This window comes from Solenopsis invicta, chromosome 8 (genome assembly GCF_016802725.1).
Source record: "Solenopsis invicta isolate M01_SB chromosome 8, UNIL_Sinv_3.0, whole genome shotgun sequence".
Lineage (NCBI taxonomy): Eukaryota > Metazoa > Arthropoda > Insecta > Hymenoptera > Formicidae > Solenopsis > Solenopsis invicta.
Genome location: NC_052671.1, coordinates 18,121,761 through 18,143,071, shown reverse-complemented (window position 1 = coordinate 18,143,071; position 21,311 = coordinate 18,121,761). Strand labels below are relative to the sequence as shown.

The 21,311-nt window shown below is 28.9% G+C and overlaps 3 protein-coding genes and 1 long non-coding RNA gene across 9 annotated transcripts in view; 2 read left to right on the top strand and 2 right to left on the bottom strand.

Moving 5' to 3' along the window:
• The first annotated feature begins 1,646 nt into the window (after positions 1-1,646).
• On the top strand, positions 1,647-2,256 carry LOC120358350. Its single transcript, XR_005575300.1, has 3 exons — positions 1,647-1,785; positions 1,888-1,967; positions 2,137-2,256. It is a non-coding gene; the product is annotated as an uncharacterized LOC120358350 (long non-coding RNA).
• A 402-nt stretch (positions 2,257-2,658) lies between these two features.
• On the bottom strand, positions 2,659-4,607 carry LOC120358349 (protein ANTAGONIST OF LIKE HETEROCHROMATIN PROTEIN 1-like). Of its 3 annotated transcripts, none has more exons than XM_039452329.1 (5): positions 4,488-4,607; positions 3,844-4,385; positions 3,628-3,771; positions 3,282-3,549; positions 2,659-3,209 (listed from the first exon to the last, which is right to left on the bottom strand). In XM_039452329.1, the coding sequence occupies exons 2-4, from the start codon at positions 4,029-4,031 to the stop codon at positions 3,324-3,326; spliced, it is 558 nt and encodes a 185-aa protein (XP_039308263.1). In that variant the 5' UTR covers positions 4,032-4,385; positions 4,488-4,607; the 3' UTR covers positions 2,659-3,209; positions 3,282-3,323. The 3 variants fall into 3 exon arrangements, with proteins under 3 accessions (XP_039308263.1, XP_039308264.1, XP_039308265.1); XM_039452330.1 differs by having other exon boundaries at positions 2,659-3,064; XM_039452331.1 differs by having other exon boundaries at positions 2,659-3,064; positions 3,282-3,465.
• On the top strand, positions 4,417-19,866 carry LOC105198283 (structural maintenance of chromosomes protein 2). 2 transcript variants are annotated; one of them, XM_039452325.1, is made up of 9 exons: positions 4,417-4,555; positions 4,791-5,245; positions 5,594-6,016; positions 6,570-6,848; positions 7,692-8,465; positions 10,594-11,181; positions 15,299-15,920; positions 15,984-16,237; positions 19,288-19,866. In XM_039452325.1, exons 2-9 carry the CDS (start codon positions 5,078-5,080, stop codon positions 19,711-19,713), a joined length of 3,534 nt encoding a protein of 1,177 aa, XP_039308259.1. In that variant the 5' UTR covers positions 4,417-4,555; positions 4,791-5,077; the 3' UTR covers positions 19,714-19,866. The 2 variants fall into 2 exon arrangements, with proteins under 2 accessions (XP_039308259.1, XP_025997255.1); XM_026141470.2 differs by lacking the exon at positions 4,417-4,555 and having other exon boundaries at positions 4,725-5,245.
• The window catches only part of LOC105196265 (ribosomal protein S6 kinase delta-1), a 16,128-nt gene continuing 14,527 nt past the window's right edge, over positions 19,711-21,311 (bottom strand). For all 3 annotated transcript variants that reach the window (XM_039452326.1, XM_039452327.1, XM_026141471.2), the window contains one exon: positions 19,711-20,507. In XM_039452326.1, coding sequence (XP_039308260.1) covers positions 20,403-20,507 — 105 coding nt within the window. In that variant the 3' untranslated portion in view covers positions 19,711-20,402. The remainder of the gene's footprint in view (positions 20,508-21,311) is intronic.

Below are 21,311 nucleotides of genomic sequence, written 5' to 3'. Positions count from 1 at the left end.
TACTCTGCACACTAGTATGTGTGAATCATCTATGTGCGAATCTAACCTGTGCGGGCATACAAATTAGATTACATTCCTGTTACTTGTAATTTTCAAAAATTTATATATTTAAAACGAAATAAATATATGTTAGGCATTTAAAAAAAAAGTATTTTACATGCAAGAAATTCAAGCAACACGGACATATCTATTAATGTACAACTATAACCTTAAAATTTTGTATCAACATATCGCAAGAAGATTGGATATGACAGAATGTTATTACAGAATAGCTATTATAAATAATAAATTTTATATAAAACTGTTTCTTAATTTACCCTGATATCATTATCTATCTTTCAATTTTGTTCTGCTTATTTAAGTAATACATGTGTTACCAATACATGTATACACAGCGTTTCTTACGCAGAAAATTGGATTCGTAACGATAATAACGTAAAAAGCGTAAAGTAACTAGGCGGAAGCTAATGTTCCAGTAAAACAATATCATTGGTCGGCGCAAGTTACGCTTACGCAAGTTACGCCTCATGTGACGGCACCCTGATACGGGTTTTACGCTTACGCAAGTTACACCTTATGTGACGGCACCCGTAGAGAACCTCACCGGTGTGTGCCAGTGTGCCAAGGTGCGATTTCACATAGAGAGTGCCATCACATGGGGAGTAAGGCCGATATTATACGTGTCGTATGTACAACAAATTTTTTAAGCATGTTGATTGGCTGCAAGATAAAAAATTGGTTTATGCAGTGGTTAGCGCAGCCACTGCTCTTTCATCTTTTTTCCACATGAAGCGTACTTTTCGAGACGCGTAAATTACAAAAACCAATCGTCAATTTGTTTAACATTTCTGTTAGAGAGTACAAGAGAAACCCTAATCAGCAATTGGTTGCATTAGATACGCATTTCTTGAAAATCTGCAAAATACGCTTCATGTGAAAGAAGGCTTTTAAAATGGCGTAACGTATTTTAGAAATTACTAGAATACGCAAATTACGCTACGCAAATTAAGGGTCTCGCACATGAAATGCATAACGTAACATAAGCATAACATAAGACTGATGGACCAATGAGCATCCAGCATAAAGTCGCCATATTGATTTACACAAGATTCCCATTGGTCCAGAGGCCTTATGCTACGCTTATACTCCGTTATGCATTTTATGTGCGACAGGCCTTATGGCTCTGGCAGACCAGCGCGATTTGCGACACGCGACGCGCGATTATCCAATAGGCGTTTACAATTTTTTGAAAAGACTTACGCCTATTGGATAATCGCGCGTCGCGTGTCGCAAATCGCGCTGGTCTGCCAGAGCCATTAGGGTGCTATTACACGTGTCGTACGACAAATGTTTTAAACGTGTTGATTGGCTGCAAAATAGAAAATTTCTTGAGTCTCTAGAAATTTTTTATGCAGCCAATCAACATGCTTAAAAAATTTGTTGTACACCCAGCGACTTTGAATCTGTCCATGGGGAAATTTTCCAAACTGAGAAGTCGCTATCTTTCTACATACTTACAATTCATAATTAACGTAACGACCAATAAGCTCTAGTCGTTTCATTAATCATGAACTGCGAGTATATAGAAAGTGGTGACTTCTCAGTTTGAAAAATTTCCCCATGGACAGAATCAAAGTCCTTGGGTGTATTCCGAAAGTTCTATTGAAAATATCCCTTTTAGTCATAAGGTTGGTAGCGCTGTAACTAACTATGTTGTGTTCCGTAATGTAAGTTAAGTTTATGATTATCGTTGGCTCACGGTGGTTTGCAGAGATCAACAAAGAGGTTAGTTTAATTTCTTATATTTTAATTATTTATAAAATAATTGTAATCATGTATTATTGATTGAAATATTATTTACTGACAATAATTTTGATTTTAAAATAGGAATCAAAAAGCAAAAAATGGATTTCCAAGAATTCCGGAGATAAAAATCCTAAGTTTTGATTAATATTAATTTATTAATTGTAAGTAAATTAAATTATGTCCGTTTTTGTGCACTAATAATGCATAATAAAGTTTATTCTGTTTAAGTAGTTGGAGAAGTTGTAGTAGCTTAGCTTGCATGCTTGTTTTAATATTTCATGTTTTTAGATAAGAACGGAGAGATAATTTATTCGATTTAATTGTTTACAGAACAGCTTCAATCACAAAATGTTAATGTAAATACAATCAAACAATTAATATTATTTGATGGAGTATCCAATTATACATTATATGTTTCAAATCAAATACATGAACGTGCGATTAAAGGTATAAAATCAAATTTTTATATATCTCTTAACAAAGAATGTAAAATATTTTAACAGTAGAAATCTTCTCAATCTGTTAAATGTTTGTATTAATATCTATTCAAGAATAATTCTTTCTGTATTAGTTTTTCTGTATTACCATATAAATAATATAGAATATATTTTGAAAAAGACTGCAAATAATCTATAACTTCTATAAAATAATGTTACAAAAGTTTTTTTTTTATTTATAATTGTAGTATAAAAGCCTTATTGAAAAGCATGGAAAAGCGTTGTTGCTAAGTTGTTACTGTGCATAAAAAGTTTAGTTATAAAAACTGTAATAATATGTAATAATAATGTAATAATATATTGCAATTGAATAAAAAATCAAATATTTTCAATATATCAGTAATTTATTTTTTTTAAACTTTTACATAGTATTGTGCGTACAAATTAAGTATTCAACATATTTTTTATTTCTTCTCTTTTTACTAGTCCTTCATTTTGTAGAAATTGATTTACTGCCATTGGCTCTGGTCCCGCAGCTAAGTTTTCATTGAAAATAACTGAATAATCAAAATTATCACCTTGCAGTAGACGAATGTTATGTAAAACACAGCAACTTATTATATAGTATGGTATTAAATCCGTTCTTCTCATTGGTACTTTATCCAACAGAAATCTCCATCGTCCTTTTAATAAGCCGATTGATCTTTCTACTATCATTCTAGTTCTAGAAAGAACACTATTGTAATTCATTTCTTGCTCAGTTAGGTGACCATTATCTTTATATGGCACCGTGATATGCTTTTGCAATACATAAGCTAAGTCTGCAATAATATGGGTGTTATCAGGAAAAAACTGGTCGTTACATTTTTGTTGTAATCCTGAATACTTAAATACTCTCATATCATGCACAGATCCAGGAAGACCAGCATAACAATGTAAAAATTGCAATTTATCATTACATACTACCTGTATAGAAGATTATTTTAAATATTTTAAAACACATGTTGTTAATCAAGTAATCATAATAAATATATGTACCTGCAACTGATTAGAGTGTCTTCCTTTCCTGTTGATATAAGATTAACTGTCTTCCAATGGAGCTAATATACAAATGTGCGTCCCGTCCAAAGCTCCAATAACTCCAGGAAAACCGTATTCAATTTGTAATCTTCGACTATAATCATTTATTTCTCTTCTGTTTGGCCATCGAATAAAATAATTCCTAAATGTACAAAGAATTTTGACAACTTTTCGTACCGCTCGCCAAGCTGTTGCATTGCCAACATTAAATTTTGTAACCACCGACCTTTAATTAAATTATATGGTTATTAAATAATTATTAATCATGCCTTTACAAAAAATTATTTTAATTTAACTAGTTAACCTGTATGAATCTGGTGTTGCTAACACATATAAAGTTATGTACAACAGTTTCTCTGCAGACATGGGTATTCTTCCAGAATAATTTTCTTCTTCTAAATCATTTCGTAATAAAAATAAAAGATAATTAAAGGTTGTTTTTTGCATTCTAAAATAAATATTTTTGTCTTTTATTTTTGTACATACATATAAGATTAATAAATTAATTTTATATACATACCGAAAGTTTTCTTGAAAACTTTTATTATCGTATTCATAAATTACATTTTCAATAAAATTTTGAACTCTTGCTTTTCTTCTTCTAGGATGATTTTCGTTGTTCTCAAAAATAATATCTAATATTTCTTCTTCACTGTCAGAACTTTCACTTGAACTTGAAAATAATTCATCAAATATAAGTAAATCCATTTTTTAGAAAAATATAAGTGAAAGCTAAAGAAAACCGATAATATGGCATTGATCTTGTCTACATCCTTGGTTTTGTGTGGCAATTTTTTAAATAGACGTAAAACCGTTGTTTATTTGGATTACATTCCTCTAACATTTGTTTTATATTTTCGAAGAAGTTGGCATATGGAGAATATGCTTTAACAAAATCTGGTTCAAACTTGAGAAATATTTCACCGATGCTGATATCCTCTGTTCAATGAGCACCACTACAGTGCAATGTCTCCAATAATTGTTTATAAACATTATAAATAGATAGAAAACTTTGCAGTTAGTTTTCATGCAGTTTTTGGAAAGTCTTGTGTTTTTGAATTCCTATTTTAAAATCAAAATTATTTTTAGTAAATAATATTTTAATCAATAATACATGATTATAATTATTTTATAAATAATTAAAGTATAAGAAATTAAACTAACCTCTTTGTTGATCTTTGCAAACCAACGTGAGCAAACGATAATCAACTTACATTACGGAACACAACGTAGTTAGTTACAGTGCTGCCAACCTTATGATTAAAAAGACTATTTTCTATAGAACTTTCGGAATACACCCCTTGGGGTCGATCATGAAATTTTTTCCTTATAGCGGAAACGTGAAAAGTGAAAATCTTTACCATTGAAGTTAATGGAGAAATTTTTCACTTTTCACGTTTTCGCCTTAGGGAAAAAGTTTCATGATTGACCCCCTTAAGTGTACATACATACATACGACACGTATAGTATCGGCCTTACGCCCCATGTGATGGCACCCTACCAGTCGTAGTGTTTGAACAGTAGAAAAACTCTAGGCTTCTGCCGCTATGAATGGCTGTTGTTAATCACGAAGTGCAAACGTAGTTAAACGAGACGAGATACTCCCGAATTTTTGAACCTGCCGCTGTTTGTGATTTTTGTGAATTGTCGGTTTGAAACATTTAAATTTTGGAATAATCATCTTTGTGTTGTGTTGAAAAGGATCTGAAAGGATCTAAGTATACTGTAACGTGATATTCTGTTATTAATTCAACATGTATATCAAATCGATGGTATTGGAAGGATTTAAGTCCTATGGTAAACGAATTGAAATTAACGGATTTGACAAGGAATTCAACGCAATTACGGGATTTAATGGTAGCGGAAAATCAAACATTTTGGATGCAATATGTTTTGTTTTGGGCATTACGAATCTTGGCCAGGTAAATTATTTCATCCATTATATATGTATTTATTTGGTAAGAATTTTATTCGAAACATCACACGATGAACATAGCCTCATTCCTGTAATATAATTTGGCGGGAAGCATTATTATGACACTATGATATTTTATTAAAAATATTTAGTTTAAAATTATAACAAATTTATACAATAACAAAGAAATTTATGCATTAAATGCTAATCTTATTTATATGCATTAAAATTATTCTATGAAATTATTCGTATTTGTTTTGCACACACTGGTATATTTGGCATCTCTTAAATTATAAATGATTTATATTAATGTACTAAATTACATTACTAAAAAAATTGATTTAATTTAATACAGGTACGAGCTACTTCATTGCAAGACTTGGTGTATAAAACAGGTCAAGCAGGAATAAAAAAGGCCAGTGTAACAATAACATTTGACAATCATGACAGAGAGTCTTCTCCTATGGGCTATGAACAGCATGAGGAAATTGTGATTACTAGACAAGTGGTGATTGGTGGTAAAAATAAGTACATGATCAATGGGACAAATGTACCAAATAAACGGGTGCAAGATTTGTTCTGTTCTGTTCAATTAAACGTGAATAATCCACACTTTTTGATTATGCAAGGTAGAATAACAAAAGTGTTGAATATGAAGCCAGTAGAAATTTTATCCATGCTTGAAGAAGCGGCGGGAACAAAAATGTATGAGAAGAAGAAGCAATTATCACTGATCACTATAGAAAAAAAGGATAGTAAATTAAAAGAGATAAATAACGTATGTTAATACATTTAACATTTATATAGTGTCCAGTGGTGTTCAATGGTATTCAGCGATGGGTATAAGAAAATTTGAGGAATAATTCTAGATGATACAATAAGATAAGAATAAAAAATTTATAATTAAAGCATAATTTTTTAAACAAATGTTTAAATATTTATGTAAAAATGCCTGAAGGACATAAATATTTAACTATTATAATTAAAAAATAAAGCTTTTATCAAAATTTTGTTATTCTTGATTTTCTATTTTAAATATTTAAATACTTATGTAGAAAGTGCCTAAAACACATGAATATTTAGATATAATTGGAAAACAAAAACTCAATTAAAATTTATTTTTGATTTCGTAATTCTGAATATTTATCTAGTCATAAAAAGTGCCAAAACATGTGAATATTTAAACATTTATAATTTCAAAATGGTTTTAATTGTACATTTGTTTTTTTGATCTTTGTCTTATTTTATTAATATCCTTAAATTTTTTCCTACCTATTGCTGAACATTGTGCACTAACAGCTTGATTTCTCAATATTTATTTACTGTTTTAGATTTTGAAAGAAGAGATAGGCCCAAAGTTGAACAAATTAAAAGAAGAGAGAACAAGATATGTAGAATTTCAAGGTATAGAAAGAGAACTTGAACATAGCAAACGAATTCATCTTGCTTGGAAGTATGTTGCTGCTCTCAGTAATAGTCAAAAGACAGAAGAAGATGTTAAGATTGTACAAAATAAAATAGATTCAAAATTTGAAGATATAGCTGCTGGTCAAGAAGAAATCAAGAATATTGAAGTAAAGTGTGCTGAACTATTAAAGAAAAAAGAAGTGGTATGTTTTTTTTTCTTTGTAAGGTAATTTTTTATGATTAATATATATATCAAGGTTATTGGTTGTTAGATTGATAAAGGTGAAATTTATTTTGGTAGCTTATATCCATAGCAATAGTATAGAATTTTGCATAATGTATAGGAGAATTAATCAGAGTCCTTTATTTCCCTCTAAATTTCCCTGTGTCAAGATCTTAATGTTGAAATGTATTAGATCTTTTTATACTGCCTTGCATGTCATTTCGTTATTATGTACTTCATTGTGAAAATGTGACGTTTTGCGTTTACGAAATTCTTAGGTTATAAATAAAATTATCTTTGTATTTTATATGTAAAAGTATATTTTTCACTCCTTTCAACAACTATCTGTGTATTTTTCTGCCTGAATAGATTTCATTTCATATATCTTTTACGAGTACTTACTGATTGTCATGGTTTGAAGAGAGAGTTAAGGCCCTATTTACAATTGTTTTAAAACAATCTTATTATTTTATTTTGTTTAAATTCTCTATTTACACTTGGCATGCAAATAAACTTACACATTTTTCGCTTATGTCACAATTTCAATATGGCCACAGTGACTATTCAGGAGCTTAAAGCTATGGTCCATTTGACGCTATAAACATCTCAAAGCATTTGTAGTCAAGTGAACTTCAGCCTTAATCGCACTTTTATTATTTTTACTTATTTTATCATCTAGAATCACTCTTTTAAATTTTCTCCCACATATTGCCAAACATTTTATATAATGTATATATATAATTTTCTATAGTAGTTCTGAAGTCTAAATGATAATGTTAAGTACATAGTAAAAAAACATTATTATCAAGAAATCTTTTAACAGGAAAAAGGTAGTATGTTAGAAGCCTTGGAGCAGGAGCTACAGGAATATGAAAAGAAGCAATACAAATTATCAGCCGAAGTAAACAGTAACAAGGAAAATGTTAAAGCTATGAAAAAAACGACGGAACAAATAAAAATTAATATAACAGACGATAAAAATGCACTTGTTTTAAAGGAGAAAGAATTAGAGAAAGTTGGAGGACTTTTTCAGAACTTGAAGGAAATGTGTCAAAAAGATACCGATGCAGTATTAGAAGCACAAGAAAAATATCAGAAGATCAGTGCAGGTCTACTAGAGAGCGAAGACGGTGAAAATGCAACGTTGGAACAACAATTAATAAATGCCAAGCAAAACGTAACACAAGCACAGACTGAGCTTAAACAATGTGAGATGACACTAAATCATAACAAACAGCAATTGAACAAAAAACAAAAGGATATGCATAATACTGGGACCGAATATAAAAAATACAATATGGATTTAGAGAAGAAAGAAAAAGAGTTGAAGAATTTGGAAAATGAAATGCAGAAGTTGAATTACAAGGATGGTTATTTGGAAGATTTGAAAAACCAAAGAAATAACTTGATTGCAGAAATGAAACCGTTGCGTGAACAATTGGATCAATTTGAATCAAGATATCCTCGAACAAGATTTCAGTATCAAAATCCTGAACCTAATTTCAATGCAAAATCTGTAAAAGGTATTGTGTGCAAATTAATTAATGTGAAGGACAGAAAAGCCGCGTACGCCTTGGAAGTTGCTGCAGGTGGAAAGGTAATATTTTTTTCAATTAATAGATTACATGTAAGATTTTAATTTTTCACAGTGCTTTATCAAGTGCTATGAATTGAACATCAAAGAACGAGCACTCTCCTACTTATCAGCTATTATTTTGATTTACAAATAATGCTGTTGATTAACAATTAATTTTATAATACTAAGTATTAAAAGTTATAAGAAAAGGATAGCATTATTTTTAAATCATTGAAAATAATTTGTGTTTAAGTTAAACATTAATTTTATAATAACAAATATTAAAAATTGTTTTTATAAAAATATTATTTTGTCGTTTCCTAAATAGAAATTTATAATTGTTTTTAGTAAATAAAATTATTATTTTGCATAAATAATATTTTATGAAATACAAATATTATTCAACTTACAAGGGGAGGACGCGGTGACTCACCCTGGGATTTCGATTCCAATTTTTATAATTATTTTAAAGATGAAAAAAAAAGTTTACGTTTCCCGGCGTTTGATTGAATAGGCCTTTGTTTCGAAGTAATAAATTTGTGAAAATTGGCCATACCACAGCGCGCCATATGAGCCTTCCCGGTTTGACTTCCAATCAGTGCAGTTGAGTTTCGTGAGTTAGGTGTTTGCTTCACAATCATAAGATTCGGGTTTGCTCCCGGAGGTGAGCAATAATTTTCATTTTTAATGAGTGTTTTTATTTATTTATTTTGATGATATTGGTATAGTATGCAAATTTTTGAAATGGAAAATTTAATTTAATATCACATTCTAAACATTAATTTAAATTTAATTCTAAGGGAATTTTATTTCAATTAATATTTAAAATAATAAATAAGTAATAATAATAATAAGTTATTTGTAATGGATAACATATAACATATCTATATTATTATTACTTATTTATTATTTCAAATATTGAATTAAAATTCCCTTAAAATTAAATTCAAATTAATGTTTAGAATGTGATATTAAATTAAATTTTTTGTTTCAAAAATTTGCATACTATATCAATATCATCAAGATAAATAAACAAATAAAAATACTCATTAAAAAAAAATTATTGCCCACCTCCAGGAGTGAACCCGGATCCTATAATCGTGAAACAAACACCTAACTCACGGAACCAACTGCACTGGTTGGAAGTAGAGTTACCGGGAAGGCTCATATGGCGCGCCGCAGTATGGCCAATTTTCACAAATTTATTACTCCGAAATAAAGGCTTATTCAATCAAACGCCGGGAGACGTAAACTTTTTTTTCATCTCTAGAATAATTTAAAAAATTGGGGTCAAAATCCCAGGCTAAGTCACCGCGTCCTCCCCTTGTTAGAATCAATTTGATTTACGATCAAGTACAAAATTTTAGAACCTAATTTCGTCAAAATGGAGGCTTGCTTGTAAATCCTACTGAAGGTTTCAAACAGCACGCAATAAAATATTTTGTAGTGTTAAATTACAAATTACAATTAATAGATGTTTATCTTTTAATTTTTGTTGTTGTACGTAAATCTTAAATTGTACAAATAAAAAATTATTATGAAAAATTATGAAATTCCACTTATTTGAGTGTGTAATTTATTTATACTTAATGCTTCAAAATTAGAAATGAAATATTTTTATAAACTATTTCCACATAGTGCACTTTGATTCGTAATTACGCTAATGATAAATTTCAAGTCTAATAACTCAAAAAATAATTAGAAAACGTAGTCAAAAGACTAATGAAAGTGTTAGCGCGGTACTCCGTGCATAAGTTATTACTGCTCAGAATACAGCCTTTATTAAAATCTGTATTCCGTATTTATAAGAATACAGACTATAATCCAAATAAATGTTTTGGCATCATTTTGGGTCATTTTCATCAAAACAGATAAAAAATCGTAAATATTAATTAAACAATAAACTTGCGCATAGAGTATCGTACTAACACTTATTAGCCTTTTGATTATGTTTCTTGAATATTTTGGGAATTAAACTTTACTCATTCAAAAAATAATGACAATAAATTGTATTAAAATATACTTCAAATAAATTTTTTAAAGTATTTTATTTCTTTTAAAAAATTTTCAATTTCATTGATTTTTTAAAATTACATGAGTGTATATTTAAAAAAAATTTTTTTATTTCACGAATGCAATTGTGTTTTAGCTTTATAATGTAATAGTCGACACTGAGACCACAAGCAAGAAAATCCTCCAACATGGACAATTACAACAACGAGTTACAATTATTCCACTGAATCGAGTGGCTGGTAGATTCATGGATCAACAAACGATCACTATGGCTGAAAAATTAGTTGGAAAAGAGAATGTTCAACCTGCTTTATCTCTTATAGATTTTCCAGATGAAATTAGGCCAGCAATGACGTGGATATTTGGTCAGATATTTATATGCAAAGACATGGAAACTGCTAAAAAAATAGCTTTTCATGAAAGGATTATGAAAAAGTGTGTTACTTTGGAAGGTGACCTTTATGATCCAGCTGGTACATTATCTGGCGGTGCTCAGGCGAAATCTGGATCAGTTTTATTAAAACTGGAAGAATTAAAACAAATTCGGAATGAATTAAATAACAAAGAACAGCTTTTAAAAGATATAGAAACAGATTTGTCAAATGTTGTAAAAACTGCAGAAAAATATGCATTGTTGAAACAGAAATATGATGTGTTAACTTATGAAATTAGCATGATACGACAGAAATTACAACAAACAAGTTATCATAAAATCAAGGAAGAGGTATGTATACATATAATCTGTAATATATATGTAATCTGTAAATATTTTATATGTTTATATATACAAGATATGCAATTATTTGCTTTACATAATATGCTTCTTCAATTATTATGATGAATAGTATGGATTATATAAAATAGATTTTAAAATATTTTATATTTTATATAAAATATGCTACAATTATAAAATATATTATAAACTGTTGTTTTTTAAATAAAATTAGTAATTACAATTAGGCTAATGAGAGTCAACGCGGGTAAAAGTGCGCTATCACAAGTATTAATATTATACAAGTTATTTATTCATTTCTAAATTACAAAACGTTTTTTACAAACTTTTTTTAATAACTAATATTTTTTATGCAGAATAATTAACAGAATCATATTATGAAAAAAGTTAAAGAAAATATAATTTTATTTATAAAAAATATGAGTTTTGTGTGATTTGGAAAATTTGATTGTTTTTAAAAATTAATCTTACTATTATTTTTTTTTTTTTTCAATTTATACAACTTTTGTTTAAAATATTTCTTGAAAATATTTTTTTAGATATGAGATAGACTAGTTAAAATGAAACATCTCGTACATAAATTAATAAGTAGGGGAGACCGGGGCAATTCGGAAGACTTTTTTTCTTTTGCGTCTCCTGAATCCTATATTCATAAAAAAAGTTAGACGGTTTGAAAGGTTGAACCTTCCCCTTCACAATGTCATTATAGATAGAACACAGAAATATACTTGCTTTAAAGTACATGTAAAAATGTCGACCAATGCCAAATATTTTGAATAGTCCCGAGCCCGAGATAATTCGAAGCTAGTCCGAAAATTCTGAAATTTATGTTTTAAGATGAAAAAAAAGCTATTGTCAAGACTTTGTTTCATACAGAAAAGGATATATAGTATTATGAAGAAATGTTACAATAAAAGAATACAAACGCACAATAAAGAATTTTATTGCTTTAGCGTTTTTGGAACAAGTCAGGGACTATTCGTATTTTATGTAATTACATCTATTGAGTATTAAATTGTGTATTTGATACATAAAACGTAAATATGAAAGAAAAAAATCGTCTGAACGACGATTCGACGTTTGGCGTTTCGAATAGCCCAGACATCAACTTTGCGCATTATTGCGTATGATCGACAAAAAATAGACATCACAAAGTAAAAAATAAACATGAAATGTTTCAAATACATGGATACGATACATTCAAAGTTTTCAAAAAGAATCGTATTTATCTTACTTAAATTTTGAAGAAATGCTGACTATCAGAAATTACTTCGACTGTCGCAAAACAATTTTTCACTACTACGACTTCAATATGACACCGTTACCAACAAAATTTTGTTAGCAGCATCGTTATATTAGGACGCGTTTACAGTATTTAAAGTAAATTTTTAGTATGTACCCATAAAAAGCTATTTCCATTTTTCGAATTGTCCCGTCTCCTGAATTGCCCTGGTCTCCTCTATAATTAAATATAAATATAAACATGAGAAATATAAATATGAAAAACTTTTGCTTGTATAGTTAGATACATAAATTAAAATGTTTAATTTTAAACTTTTCTTTATTTGTAATTGTGCAACATATCAAGGTTAGGTTGGGCGCAAAGGATTCATCACTTAATGTAATCGTGGGACAGTGTCCCTGAAATTATTATGAAATCCCCATGTAATCATTTTGCAATCAGATGTAATGGTAAAGTTAGATGAAATCATATATCTAGGTGGTTACCCCTCAATTTAATTTTATTTGAAAGAAATTAGCAATCAATAATAATATTTCTAGTTAAATAAAATAATTTTTAATTATTAAAAATCTATAAATTATATATGCAATCATTATGTAATTATTGTGAAATCATTGTATAATCAGATGAAATCATAAGAAATCAAATGAAATCGTGCAATCTGTGGAACATTTTAGCTATTAGAAATATTAGAAATTATATTTCATAAAAAAATTTGTAATATTATATATTTTTATTTTATTAATTTGTGTGTGCGTGCGTGCGTGTGTATAGGTATACTAGGGTGATCCTTATTTTTCAACTTTTGAATTTTCTCCGTGGTACCCCTCCAAATGATGCCAATTTACAAGAAAATAATCCTTGCCAAATTTCAGCTTGATCCAACAACCTGTGCCGCCGGTACGTTGAACATTTGAATTCTCTTGTATTAAACTTTCATTGGTTTTTAAGGATTTTCCACAAAAATCGACCTAGAGGACTCTTCTTTTGTTTTATATGTATGTCTTGCTGTTTTGCATCGTTTGAGATCTTATACGTCTCATTTAAACAATTAGGTGAATTGTTAATGATTAAAATAAAAATAAATAGTTATTACGTTTTTTGATTTCTTGAGCTGGTAAAATTGATACATAAACTGAAAAAATATTATTAGTATGTTTAGGGGATAAAATAAATGTCGAACGAGACTAATTTTACATGTTTTTATTAAAAAAGCTGTTTTTTACATTTAATATTACAAAATAACTAATAATTATAAATGTAATTGTTAGTCGTTAACATCATCTTGAATAAATCCAAATCATTACTTATACAGAACGAAGTTTGCAATAACATTCCAAAAATATTGTATACTGTACTTTACCCACGAACAAAACACGTCATTAGACGAACACGAAAAGAATTCTACTTTTCTTAATTTAAAAAATCATAAGATAAAATAAAAGGCGCACAATTAGGGAATTTTCCTGCTTTAATTCTTTGCTCTTGAAGTTGATAATGAAATTTTTCTTATTTGATATTATGCATAATAAAGGAATTCAAAAAATAATTTGCGTGACAAGATATATCTTATAAAAAATTATTCCAGATAAATTTTTGGAAGTAAATTGCCGCCATCTATTAAACAAGTTTTGAGTATACTGTTTTATAATCTTCGATTAGTAAACTTGAGTGTACGGGATAATGCAAGATTGGTGATACAAGAAGTGTGCTAGTTTTCCGAGAGAAAACGTCAATCCTAACTAGAGAAGTGAAGCATTGCTTTGCTAAATTAGAAGCTTTGTACGAAGAATGGAGATATTAAGAAGCTAAGCTCAAGCTGTTTCTAATTTCTCTAAATTCTCGCTTCTTGCATTATCAATCCTACACTGTCTCGTATATTGAATTTTGCTAATTAAAGATTGTAAAACAGCACACTCAAAACTTGTTTAATAGATAGCAATTTACTTCCAATAACTTGCTAGGATTAATTTCTTATATCTTGTCACGCAAACTATTTCTTAAAGTCATTATAATGAATAGTGCGTAATAACGAATAGGGAAAATTCCACTGTTAAAACATCAAGAGTAAAAAAATTAACACCAGAAAATTCTCTAACACTGCACCATTTTTATCTTACAATTTGTTTAATTATGAGAAGTAAAACTCTCCGTGTCCATCTAATAACGGTGGCGCATACTGATCTTGGGTAAAGTACAGTATACAATATTTTTAGAATATTGCTGCAAGCTTTTTTTGTATAAGCAATGACTTGGACTTATTAAAGATGGTGTCAACAACTAACAATTACATTTATAATATAATTATTAGTTATTTTGTAATGTTAAATGTAAAAAACAGCTTTATTAATATTAATAATACTTTTTCAGTCCATGGATCATTTTATCAACTCAAAAAATCCAAGAACAATAATTATTTATTTTTGTTTTAGTCAGTATTAACAATCACCTAATTGTTTAAATAAGATGTATAAGGTTTCAAACGTTTCAAAAGAATAAGATATATATAAAAAAAGAAAAGTTCTCTATGTCGATTTTTGTGGAAAATACGTTGTAGAAACAGTTGAATACGTTGAAAGCTTACAAGGAAACTCAAATATTCAGCCCGTGCTAGCGGCACGGGTTCCTATTATTCGATCGAGTTGAAATTTGGCAAGGATTATTTTTTTGTAGATTGGAAGAGGTGCCATTTTGGAGGGTGCCGCAAAAAGAATTTGAAAAAAAATTTTTGTTCAAAAGTAAATAAGAACCACCCTAATACATATACATACACACACGCACACACACACACACACACACACACACACACACACACATGTATGTATGTATGTATGTATGTATGTATGTATGTATGTATATTGTTAGGTGGATTCTATAAATGCAGCTATTGAAGAGCTTACACAACGAATGGCCACGGCAAAGAATTTAGAAAAGGAAAGTACAAAACGTGCAAAGGACATAGAAATTCAATTAAAGGATGCAGTAAATGTTCGTGAAAAACAATTGAAAGAAGCTGAAAACCAACTAAATATCTTGAAGAAAAAAGCAGAACAAAGTCGCAAAGAATGGCAGAAGAGAGAACAAGAATCAGAAACGCTTGAATTAGAAATAAAAGAATTAAAAAAAAGTATTGAAAATGGTAATGAACAATTGCTTCAAGCAAATGAAAAGAGCAATAGATTTGAAGAAAAAGGAAAAACTCTTCAACAAGAATTCGAAGAAACCAAAAGTAAAGTTGTAGAATTGCAGAATAATATTAAGAAACAAAAGGATATTATTAATCAGCAGAACAAAGATATGCAAAGGTTAATAACGAGAAAAGAAGATATTACTAAACAAAATAAAGATTTGGAATTAGATATTAAAAAATTAAATCATGAAATGAATGATATCAAAAAATCTGCGGCGGAATGTAAACAAAAAGTTTTGGAGCTCACAAGAAAGTATGAGTGGATTGAGCAAGAGAAACCTTACTTTGGAAAGAAAGGTAATTTTACAGAAATAAATTGCTTGATTATAAATAATATATATGTATTATATATATTTTTAGGTGGTATATATGACTTCGAAGTTAATAAACCAGAGGAAATGGAACAAAAAGTAATTTTTCTAGAAAAAACGCGTGAAAAATTAAGCCGTAATATAAATACACGGGCAATTAATCTCCTTGATAAAGAAGAAGAACAATATAATGACACATTAAAAAAGAAAAGAATAGTTGAAAATGATAAGAATAAAATTCTTGAAACAATTAAGAACTTGGATGAAAAGAAGAAACAAACTTTGCTTAAAGCTTGGAAACAGGTATAATTCTTTAATATATACATATACACATTACACACGCTCATATACATATAGTGTTCGAAATGTTCCAGCTGAAATGTACGCTGAATGACATGCAAAAATATGCATTTTTAAGAAAAATATTTAGACAAAGTGGTAAGGTATAAAGTGTTGTATTTAGTGACAGTTGTATTTAGTTAACAATTTGACCTTGGATTGCATCACAAAAATCCGTCATTTTTTATTGCATATTCTTGTATTTGATTTCGAGACCTTTTCAAAATACTGCAAGAGAATTTTTTTCATGTATATTTCCGAGTTATGAGAATTGAAAGTTAGAGTATTGTCACAAAACGAGATTGGTTGTGACTTTTAAAGATTTTACATAACGGATTTAATGAAACTCAAAAGAAATACATTAAGATCTACTGTAAAACGTGCAACCAAACGCTAATACTAATGCCGATGATACTCTAACTTTCAACCCTCATAGCTCTAAAAATACACAAAAGAAAAAAATTATAATATTTTGACAACTTTTTAAGATTAGCTGTAAGAATATGAAATAAAACATTTTTTTTATTCTAAAAAATTAGTGTAACTACTTGATTTTTGTGATATAAAGTCAAACTTCTGACGTCACTAGATACATTACTTTGTATTTTACATCTTTTATCTAAAACAGATCGACATTCAGGATCGTATGACGCATACATACGTTTATAATGGACTTCCATGTTACCTATGACGTATTATTGATGCATTTTCTTTAAATGGTATTCCTATACAGTAAAAAATAAAATGTCCCAGAAAGTCCACTCTAAATTTTAAGTTAAAACAACTCAAAAGTTAAATTAAAATAGCTCTTATTTAAAGTTATTAAGTTAAAATAAGAGTTATTTTAACTTAACTTTTGTGTTATTTTAACTTAAAATTTAGAGTGGCCTTTCTGGGACATACAAAAGTGTTAAATTAGCATTTTATTTTTTTATTGTGTAGTAGGCCTAGTTCATGATTATATGATCCTTTTAATACTTAGATAGCAACGTATCTGTATTGTCGTTGTCAATTAATATGTATATATATATATATATATATATATATATATATATATATATATACAGGGTGTCTAAAAAAAGGGTCACATATTTTGATAGCAGGTAGTATTGATCAAAACAAGAAAAGGTCTAATTAACATGGGTCCTAAAACTAATATCTTCAAAAATACAAGCTATTTTGTTATTTGAGCTCTTTGTCATTTTCTTATTAGTTGTGTCATCTTTAGAATGTAATGAACAAAGGAGTAGGGGAGAGTGGGGTACAATGGGGATATCTTTTTTCTAGGTGCCTTAAAAAATAAAAAATAAACAGTGATAAAAAACAATTTTTATTTTAATATGAAATGTAATCATTAATCTTCTATAAAAAAAACTGAAATAAAGAAACTGAATGTATATACATATGATAACAAAATAAAAACTCCTTTTTGTAAAAAAAAAACAAAAAATTTTAATGCTGACTCAGTATTAGAGGAGTTGCTCTATGTGATTGCCATTCACTCTCACGCATGTTTTAGCCCTACGTCTTAGAGAATCACGCACTCTTACACCTGGTTGGTCAGAAATTTGCCGACACGCATTGAAAATGCGATCCTGCAGTGTTTGGATGTCATCGACGGGTGTTGAATACATCAAAGTCTTTAAGCGTCCCCATAGCCATATCAATCTCGTAATGGCGAACTCTCGTATAGCAACAGTAGTAAACATTCCTTTGTTTACTAGGGCTGCTCACATTCGTCAAGGCCTACGCAATGTCGTTTGACTTGTAGTATCTATTGCGAACCAAATGTAAATATCAGGAGACACATTAAAGACACACTAAAGATGACACGACTAATAAGAAAATGACAAAGAGCTCAAATAACAAAATAGCTTGTATCTTTGAAGATATTAGTTTTAGGACCCATGTTAATTAGACCTTTTCTTCTTGTTTTGATCAATACTTTGATCAATATGCTATCAAAATATGTGAACCTTTTTTTTAGACACCTTGTATATATATATATATATATATATATGTACACACACACACACACACACACACACACACACGCGCGCGCGCGCGCGCAATTGACACCCAAATTAAAGCATCTCATATTTTGACTCCCCAAAATAGGCGAAATTCAAGAGAGTGTAATTTTGTCAAAAATGACCGTAAAAAATGTTTAATTAAGCATTTTAAAGTTTTAAATCTCTAGTTTCAAGATTGGTAATTTATTAAACGATTTACAAATTGTTTACGAAGTTGCGCAGATTCAAATGGGAATGCGTTAAATCTCAAAATTTTTTACAAACTTTGCAAAGCTCCACGGCGTAAAATAAAAATCGCACACAAATGCGATTTTCAGCATTCGAAAACGCGAATCTTTATCTTTAATTTGCATACTCATTGAGCGTTGTACGATTTTTTTCTGAGCTATTCAACACTGAAGCAAAAATATGAAGATATTTAAATGATGTAAATGTCGATAATTTGCGTGATTTCAGCATACCCTTAAAATGCTAATACAACTCTCTAATAACATCTTAAGATGGTACTTACAATTAGATGATCCTATATATAATTAAAATTATAAATTCTGGCCGTAAAACCTTTTTTTAATTGGACTGCGCTAGTTCAGAATTTATCTTTCTTCTTCTAACGTAAAAGGAAAAAAATTAACTGTAAACTTGCGCAGCTATTTCAGCTAAAAAGAATAGGTTTATAATCATCAATCTTAAAATTTTGTGATAAAGTATAAATTAGATGTTAATTACTTCTAAAAAAAAGATTTGAGTTAAAATAAAGCATTTACCAAAATTTTTTTCTTGATTTTCGTCTTTTAATTATTTAGAATCATTCCTTAACATTTCTCTTATCTGTTGCAACACCTGTATATTATGCAGTAATACAATATTAAAATGTAATATATAAATAATCTTATTTATGATTTAGAAAATTAGATAAAAGTATTGTAATTGCATTGTATAAATCCACAGAATCTGAAATATATTAATTTTATATTTTATCAGGTGAACAAAGACTTTGGCTCTATATTTAGCACTTTATTACCGGGAGCCGAAGCCAAGTTACAACCACCAGAAAATGAAACAATAACAGATGGTTTAGAAGTGAAAGTTGGATTTTCGGGTGTCTGGAAAGAGTCATTGGGAGAACTGTCTGGCGGTCAAAGATCCCTAGTTGCTTTGTCATTAGTATTAGCCATGCTTCTTTATAAACCTGCACCGCTTTATATTTTGGACGAAGTAGATGCTGCCTTAGATCTTTCGCATACGGAAAATATAGGTACAATGTTAAAGAGACACTTTAAACATTCACAATTTATTGTTGTATCCTTAAAGAATGGTATGTTCAACAACGCCAATGTTTTATTTACGACTAGATTTATTGACGGTATGTCGACAATAAGTAGAAGTGAAAAAGCAAGATCTAAATAATTATGTAACATAAGTTTTATTATTATGATGAAATTAATATTTTTATATTATATACATAATTTAAGTGACTACTGTTTATATTGAGATACATTTTTATTTGTCTATAAGATCGATTTGTATCTCCATTATGTAATAATAATACTTATGAAAATATTTATGGAATTATAACAAATCAAAATTCATTAATTCCTTGATTATATAGGGTGTCAGAAAACTAAAACTTATGCTCTCGTGGGCTGATAGAACAAATCATACTGAAAAGAAAAGTCCTTTACCATTTTTCATTATTCGCAATAGTTATCGAAATAAAAATTAGTAAAGTTTGTTAAATGAGCGCGTATTTTTCCTACCCACCGCACGTAGAGACCGCCCGACCGCGATGAGAAGGGAGAAGCAACAATGGCTTACTCGCCTCACAGCGCCGCCTGTCGCGGCTGGCTGTGGTTTGGCAACGGACGGACAGTCTCTGCGTGCGGTGGGTAGGGAAAATACGCGCTTATTTGACGAACTTTATTAATTTTTATTTCGATAACTATTGCGAATAATGAAAAATGATAAAGGACTTTTCTTCTCAGTATGACTTACTCTATCAACCCACGAGAGCATAAGTTTTAGTTTTCTGACACCCTGCATATATATATATATATATATATATATATATATATATATATATATATATATATAAAGCATTAAGTTTGGGGATTGGTTATATTTAACCAATCAATTTCTGCAAAAAATGGATGACGCTTTATTTCCTCTATTGTTAATCGTTCTTCCGGTTTATATTTCAGCATCTGCAATAATTTTGTGGCCATTATAATTGATCATTTTTATAAGTATATATGTAGTATATAGTTATTATAATTATATATTATATATGTAGTAATAAAAGATTTTATTAAAGGGAGATAATGGGTTTTAAAAGCTGAAAAAATTCCTTTTTTTTGCATTTTCTTGAAATATTAAGGCTATTGTGTTTTTAATGATTAATCATTAAGGACGAGAAAAACAAGTTTCATTCCAATCGCCATAGAGTATTTTTAGAATATTTTTTATAAATAAGTTTTTCTTGAAAACAGAGTTTTCAGGATCAGTGATTATATCTCAAAAACTATTCAATTTAGCTAAAATTTTTATATTTTCTTCATTATTGTATCTTGTTCTCTATACAGAATATTTTAATAAAAATGCCTAGTTTTTCTTTATTAACAAAAATAGTTTTCAATATAGTTTTCAATTTTATACAAAAATCGTGTTTTTGGCTTTAGTCTTAAAAATGCATAAATTTAAAAAATTTGATTATAAAGATAAGATTTAAGTTTCCTCCTTAAGATTCTCAAAGTAGCTTCATTTTTAGAATATTTTGTGAAATATTATAATGATCGCAAAGTATGTTTTAATAAGCATGAGCCACACCGACAACAGCTGCAACTATCATTCTTAATAAATCTATATACAAAATAGTTTTAAATATAGGTAAAAGTATATTATATTTAATAAAAAAACCTTTTCTTTGATTAATTTTTCCTTAAAAAATTTCTGAAAAACAATTATTTTTAGTCTTTTAAAACTATTATTTCCCCATATGTAAACAAAAT